We start from the raw sequence: 7,555 nt of genomic DNA on the forward strand, positions 1-7,555 counted from the left end.
GGGTCTGCTCGGTGATGGGGGTCTCCTGGGCAGCCCTGGGGGTCTGCTCGGCAGAGGGGGGCTGCTGGGGGACAGTGGGTCTGCTCGGCGTCCTCGGTGACAGCGGCCTGCTCAGCACCGTGCAGGGCCTCACCGGGTAAAGGCGGCACCCCGGGTCCTTGCGGGGTGGAGATAACCCTGGTGCTCTCTAGGGGGGCAGTGGGGATGCTCAGCTCTGGTTTGGAGCTGATGCTTTGAGATCAGCAATGCCTGGACACCCCTAGGTCTGCATTTCTGGCACGAAAGAGCTCTTGGGTTGCACCAGGGAAATTAAAGGACGGAGCGGGCGAGAGGTGCTTGCCCACAGAGGGAGCACCCAACCGCACGGTGGCAGCCAGTGCCAAGCCAACGCTCGCTCCTTTGCCAGTGTTAACTCTTCTCTGAAGCCCAGCCCCAAGCACAAGCAAAAATGAGGCACATGGGCTGGTGAAACTGGAAAAACCCCCATGGTGTTCCCTCGCTGTCCCCACAGGCTGAGGGTGGTGGAGCTGACACTGCCCCGGGTCTCCCTGCGGCTCCTGCCCGGCATCGGCCTCCACCTCAACCTCTACACGCGGGTGGCCCTCAACGGCAAGTGGTAGGTGGGGATGGTGGCATCGGTGGTGGCATCACCGCCACGGGGGCGTCACCGGGGGAGGACGTGGCTCCCGCTACCTTCCCCTCACAGCCTTCTGGGTCTGCTGGACGTCGCGGCCGAGGTGAACGTCACGGCGAGGGCCAGGCTGACCATGGACCACACCGGCTGCCCCGGGCTGGTGACGGAGACGTGCAACACCCTCCTGGGTGGTGTCAAAGTCAGGCTCCTGCGAGAGTGAGTGATGGAGGTGTCCCCCACATTTGGCTGGTCCCCAGCCAGCACAGCAAGCATTGCCCCATCACGTCTCCGTCCCGTGTGACTGTGACACCAGTGGCCACCGTCCCATCATCGGCTTTGTCACGGGGTGAGCAATGGGTGGTGGTTCCCATATGCCCCTCGTGCAGCTGAGGTGAAGGGACGTGTGGTCCCATTGCTGTCCCATTGCTGTCCCATGCACCACGTTCGTGGGTCATTTCACCCAATATTGCATGGGATCTTCTGAGCTGTGAGCGTTTAGTCCATAAGTCATAGAAAGCACTCGGGCTGAGGCTGTTCCTGCTCACCCATACACAGCAGTAGATAAAAGGCAGCACTAAATTTCCCCCTGGCTGTTTTGGGATGCAAACGACACCCGTCTCACGCAGAACCCATGTGCTTTGCTGCGGTGATGGCCGTGCTCCGGGAGCTCTGCGCCACGCTCCGCTCTGGGGAGCTGCTGAACAAGACCCAGGGACTGTGCAGCAGGTCTGTCCTTGTTCACCGTGCTCCTTTCTGTTTCCACAGCCTGCTCCCGATCGCGGATCATTTACTGGCGCGTGTCCTGAACGGGCTTCTCCCTGACCTGGTAAGTTGGAAAAAAACCCCAAATCTCCGCCCTGCAAAGGAGCCCTGAGTTTGGAAAGCTGTGGTGCAGCTCCCCGCGGCACCGCTGTCCCATGGTTTGGGGTTGGGGGGGATACATACACCACATCTCCATCTGTTTGGAGAGGCTGCTCCCTCCTCCCAAATGCAAGGCCAGCGGGGCCTGCTCAGGACTGCCCAAGCAGCCGGGAGCTCTGAGGATGTCCTGGACCCCGTTATGGGCTCTCCTCCCTCCCAACCATCCTACATGGGCTCCTGGAACCTGACCCTGCCTATCCAAGGAGGTTTGAGGTGGCCAGGGCCGAGTGTGGAGCTGGCGCAGCCCCAGCAGCACCGCGGTGGCACCGGTGGCACCTCTGTCCCCGGAGCTGAGCTGGACCGTGTGTCCTTGTCTGTGTCTCCTGCTGGGGTGCTCCCTGTCTGCTCCCCATCTGCTCCCCATCTGCTCCTCATGTCCTCCCCATCTCCTCCCCATCCACTCCCATCTCTTCACCATCCCTCCCGGCTCTTGCAGCTCTGCCCTGTGGTCGATGTCGCCCTGGGACTCATCAATGACCAACTGGGCCTGGTGAACTGTGAGTACCCATTGGGTCCCACACCCTGTCCCCCCTGTGTCACCTCTGCTCCAGGCTGTGACACTTCCCCTCCGCTACCGCACCCCAGGGGGGAAGAGCAAGCCCCCCACTCCAAATCCCCTGTGCTGGGAGCAGGGACCCCTGGCAGGTCCATGCCCAGACCCCATCACCCCTGGGGAGCGGTGCCCCAGCGCTGCCTCCCCCCACATCTCCCCTGTCCCCATCTTCAACCATGGCCAGAAGGACCCCAGGTCCATAAGGGTGGCGACAAGAGGGGGCTGTCCATGCGCTGACCCCCCTCCTCTCCCCAGCACTGGTGCCACTGGGCGTGCTGGGCAGTGTCCAGTACACCGTGTCCAGCCTTCCCCTGGTCACCGGCCAGTTCCTGCAGCTGGACCTCAACGTGAGTCCTGCATCTCCTTCTACACGTGAGGGCTGGGACGTTTCACCGCGGTTTGAGGGGGGGTGTCCTTGGGCCACGCACACCCGAGCTGTGGGTTTGGAGGTCCCCGTGAAAAGATGGAGGGTTCCCGGCGCGGCGCCACCGCCGTCACGGGAGAGCTCAGGGGTTTGCGTGGCACCGAATCCTGGAGGAGGAAGTGTCACGGTCGTGCGTGCAGGGCTTTGGCGCTCAAGTGAACCGTAACACACTTAACCGTGAAGGCAAATATTGCAAACGCTTTTGGCCTCTGCTCCCTTCCCGTCACTCCAGGCCATTGTCGGGAGGGTGGCGGGGGGCCTGGTGGGCTTCCCGCTGGGAAGGCCCGAAACCGACCCCGTGCCACCTGGGGTCCCTGTGCCTCCCCTGCCTCCCATGGCGGACACCAGCGCCTCCCAGCTCGGCCTCTCCAGCAACTTCCTGAGCCTGGAGCTGTCGGCGCTGGAGGCGGAGGAGGCCTTGGACATGGACATCACCATGGGCATGGTGAGGGGCAGCGTGGGTTTGGGAGGGGGACATGGACATCACCACTGGAATGGTGAGGGGCAGTGTGGGTTTGGGAGGACCCGAGGCCCGAGACCCTGCAAACTGGTCCCACACGACGGCTCTGCTGCCCCATTTATTTGGGTCTCTGCTGTCTTAGGGGTAAACCTGAGTGAGGGTCAAAGCCTCGATAGTGAAGCAGCTGCTGCTGCAGACCCCACTCTCACACATGCCACATTTCTCTCCTCTGTCGCAGTTCCCTGAGATCCCCCCACTGACAACGCAGATTCTTGGAGCTCAGGTCCCTGCGGTGAGTCCCGGTTCCCCTTTCACTGCACGAAACGTGGTCAGAGCAGCAGCCTCCAGGCCAGGGGAGCTCTCCCTGTCCCCTGCTCCCCAGAGCCGTCATCCCAGACGTCCCACAGAGGAGAATGAGCTCTGATTCAGGTCCAACATTGGACATGACGGGAGTCTGGGGCAGGGTTCATCACCTGCAGCTCTCTCATGCTGCCTTCTCCTTGCAAATGTTGAACCCCACCTCCACATCAATGCTGTACCCCACCTCCAGTGCTTGGGACCGAGGAACACAGCCGGGTTTTGCCTCAAATGTGTTTGGGTCTCTTTTGTGGGTGCTCAGGATGATGGGGGTGTATTTCGTGTTCTCATGCTCGGGTTTGATAACGTCCAGCCCCCTCTGCAGTGCTCGAGCCTGTGGGGGCGGCTGCCCCGGTGAACCCCAGGGGCTCAGAACAGACCCCATGGTGCTGGGGACTGGCCTGGGACAGAGGGGACAGGAGTGGACAGGCCCTGGGGTGGCTGCACGCCCTGGCCAGGATGGAGACATGGTGGGCACTGCACCCCCTGAGGGGAAGGGGGTGAGCACTGGGTTTGTGGGGTGCTGCTGGCCATGATTGGGTGCTGCTGGCCACGGTCTGGCACTGCTGGCCGCGGTCCGGTGCAGGGTCACACTCGACAGCCAGTGATTGTCCCTGCCCATCCCTGCCCATCCCTGCCGGGTTTTCCTGGTTCCTGCAGCTGGGGTTTATAAAAGCGGCTCCCAGCATCGTGGGCAGTGGCACCGCGACACCCAGGGCTCCAGGTAAGTGGCATTATAGAACCAGGTAAGTGGCATTAAGACCCAGGTAAGTGGCTATAAGGCTCCGTGGCCACAGAGTTCCTGTCCCCATGAGATGACCTGCAGCAAAGCGTAACTCGGCTGTAGAAGCAAGAATTTTAATGATGCTTCCCTTTGATTTCTGTAGCAGCATTTAATCATTTATGAAAATTAATTTTTAAAGCTCGCAGAGCTCTTGCTTGCCAGACCCCACGTTTATTTTTGCTGTTGTTACATCTGTTATAATGACTAAGCTAGCAGAAAAGACATGGGGTTTGTGGTTTTTTCCAAGATCTTGGTGACCAGAATTCGGAGGGATTTTCAGCTGAGCAGCTCTCCTCTCAGCTGGTACAAAATAAGTGCTCATCTGCAGAGCAAAACAGGCATTTTTGCATGTACGAGGTGCTCATCTCACAGAAATGCGTGTGCCCAAGGAGGTACCAGCCCCATAGACACCGCTAAGAGCCGCAGAGAGCTCTGCTTTGTCACGTCTCCTCTCCAAGAGCTCTTCGGAGACACCCAAGAGCCGTTTTGGCGTCCTTTTAGGATGCCGCGCACGTCTGGCGGCGCCCCTCCAACAAATCCACTGATTTCATTTGACACCACTTTCCACGGGAGCTGCTCCAGCCTCTGCCGCTCTCTCTCCCGTTCAATAATCACAGCTCCAGGAGCCGTGCATCATTACGTGCTGATCAAAGGCAGAATGTGAAAGACAGGCTACTGCATTAAAGTCTAATTTAATTGTGCCAGGAACTGTCATAGAGGGCTTTTTTTTCCTTTTAAAGTATTTGGAACAGATAAAGAAGTTGCTTGCTTGACCTAAATAACGTTATTTCCTGGTACTGAACCTCAGATCTGCAGCCCTTATGTTGTTTTTTTGGAGAAGAAACGATCCGGGGTGGCTGGTGCGGATATGGGTGGGTGCTGCCTTGCACCGGGACCCATGAGTGCCCCAGCGGTGCCTCCCTGCCCTGCCCTTCTCTGCAAAGGCCTTTTTGTGCACACACAAACACTCCACGGCGCTGGGACAGCCCCAGGGCTCTTGCAGGACCGCCAGGTCCTTGAAGGTGCAGGTCAACCACAGGGGAAGAGGCCTCTTCTCATGGCCCGAATGGGGCGAGATGAGAAAAGCAAACAAGCTGCCCACAGCCAAATGAGCCTGGTTTTGGCTGCGCTCTGAGCTCGGATGCCGCGGGTGCTCTTCACGGCAGGGGAAGGACGCGGCGCTGACGCACACCATTTTTTATGGCGCGTTCTCTCAGGGCCATTTCTGCACGGCCAGGAGCCATCCGTCTTGCTCGGCGCAAGGTCATCCCACCTCGTCTCCATCCCTTTTGCTCTCTTTAAAATGGCGTTTTCTCCCTGCGAGGTCAGCGCCCAGCCAGGCACGGAGACACCGATGATTCTAGAGGAGCTGCACCGCGTTTCAGTTTTTCTCCGATAACCAGAAGTTGTTTGACTTTTCTTGGGTGGGAAAATGGTGCTGTGGGTCCGTGCTGGTCCCCTGGGGATGGAGGACGCTTCTGGAGGCTGTGTGTCCAGAGGGGACCTGTCTCACAGCTCTAGGGTGGCACACATGAAGCGTGGGGAGCTGGGCCAGTGGCCGTGGTGGGACGGGAGCTTGAGCTGATGTGGGTCTCTCTGCAGGTGCCAGCTCAGGAGATGCTGCCCTTGCTGTGCCTCGTCCTTCTCGGGGGGCTCCTGCCCACCTCCCAGGGCTTCCTCAGCCTGGGCAACGTCCTTGGGCTGAGCCCAGCACAACCCAAAGGCGGTGAGTTGAGAGGTTTTCCGTGTTTCCCAGACCTTTTCATGTCCTGTGCCATGTTGGGCTCATGGAGCACCCATCTGCTCATCAGACACCTGCTCCATGGCAGGCTCGGCTCCATGGGGAGTCCAAATTTGCTCAAGGGTGCTCAGGGATCCCCATGAGTGCATCAACCTAATGGAGCTGAACCAACCTCTCTTAAGTAATTTTAGGGTCTTTCTTGATGCAGGTCTGCTTGGCACCGGTCTTCTCGGCAGTGAAGGTCCCGTCAGCCAAAAAGGAGGCTTGCTCGGCACAGGCCTGCTCGGCGAGGGGGGCCTGCTTGGGACCGGCCTCCTGGGCAGCGGAGGTCCCAGCGGCCAGGAAAGCGGAGGTTCCCCTGAGGCAGGAAAAGAATCCGGCGGATCTGGGCTCCTCGGCACAGGGCTCCTGGGTGAGGAAGAGCCACTGGTGTGGTGAGGAAGGGAATTTCCTGGCACTGAAAACCAGAGCGCTAATGGAGGTCTGGCTGTTGCAGGAGGACAGTCCAGCGGCGGCGGCCTGCTCGGCACAGGCCTCCTTGGTGGAGAAGGCCTCGGCAATGGCCTCCCTGGGAACAGCCTCCTCGGCAATGGCCTCCCTGGGAATGGCCTCCTTGGCAATGGCCTCCTCGGCGATGGCCTCCCTGGGAATGGCCTCCTTGGCAATGGCCTCCTCGGCGATGGCCTCCTCGGCAATAACAGTCTTCTTGGACAGAAAGGCCTGCTCGGCACAGGCATCCTTGGTGGAGAAGGCCTCGGCAATGGCCTCCTCAGCAATGGCCTCCTTGGGGACAACGGTCTGCTCGGCACAGGGCTGCTGGGCCAAGGCCTCTTGGGCAATGGGAGCCTGCTCGGTCTCAGTGGTCTCCTGGGTGGAGGAGCCCTGCTGGGGGGGTTCCCCGGGACGTCGTCGCGCTTTGACTGGTGAGTCGGAGCAGAGACCCCGCGGTGGTGCTCACTGCGGGGCAGCAAGGTCCAGAGGAGGGGTGCCCTAAAGGGATGCTGCAGGGGACGGGTCCTGGGCTCCTCACGTGAGGCTGCAATGGGTGAAATTCAACCCGAGGTGGGAGAAGTCTTGCCCATGACGGGGATGTGACACCGCAATGGGCACCCCGAGAGGTGGGGGAATCTTCACCTTTGGAGATGGTTGAGATTCAGGGGACACAGCCCTGAGCAGCCTGAGCTTGCCTTGAAATTGGGCCTTCTTGGGGAGGGGGTTGGCCCTTCCCCACCTTCACTTTAACTGAGAACACCCACATGGGGTAACAGGTCAAAGGATGGAGAGGATGTGGGGGTGCAGGGTCTGCTCCTGCCACCTCAAGGAGGGTTTTCTTCTTGTGAACCCCAGGTTGAAGGTGCTGAATCTGGAGAACGTTCGTGTGTCGTGGCAGATCCTGCGTGGGGGGCAGCTGGTGCTGAACCTCTACTCCAAGCTGGTGCTGCGCTTGCCGGGGTGAGCAGGGCTGAGCCATGGGGGTGCTGGGGGACACCGGGATGTTCCCAGGCACTGCAGAAACGTCCCCAAACACTCACCAAGGGGCTCTGTGCCTGTCCCGGGGACATCGTCCTGCATTGTCCCAGCAGAGCCCAAGCCCAGCCACAGGCACCGCTCTCCTCTGTGCTTTGGTCTCCTCCATCACCCTCCTTTTTCCAGGCTTTTCCACTTTCTGAGCGGCTCCTCG

The 7,555-nt window shown here is 60.1% G+C and overlaps 1 protein-coding gene across 1 annotated transcript; it reads left to right on the top strand.

Moving 5' to 3' along the window:
• Window positions 1-7: 7 nt before the first annotated feature.
• On the top strand, window positions 8-4,688 carry LOC104544726 (BPI fold-containing family B member 4-like; the record flags this gene model as incomplete). The annotated part of the gene is given in 10 exon segments (XM_010189668.1): window positions 8-75; window positions 77-136; window positions 512-616; window positions 707-850; window positions 1,400-1,460; window positions 1,992-2,052; window positions 2,364-2,455; window positions 2,765-2,977; window positions 3,231-3,284; window positions 4,635-4,688. Coding segments are annotated over 10 exon segments (912 nt in total), but the record flags the coding sequence as incomplete, so codon positions are not given.
• Window positions 4,689-7,555: the final 2,867 nt, after the last annotated feature.

The sequence above is a fragment of the Mesitornis unicolor genome, unplaced genomic scaffold (genome assembly GCF_000695765.1).
Source record: "Mesitornis unicolor isolate BGI_N332 unplaced genomic scaffold, ASM69576v1 scaffold27838, whole genome shotgun sequence".
Taxonomy (NCBI): Eukaryota; Metazoa; Chordata; class Aves; order Mesitornithiformes; family Mesitornithidae; genus Mesitornis; species Mesitornis unicolor.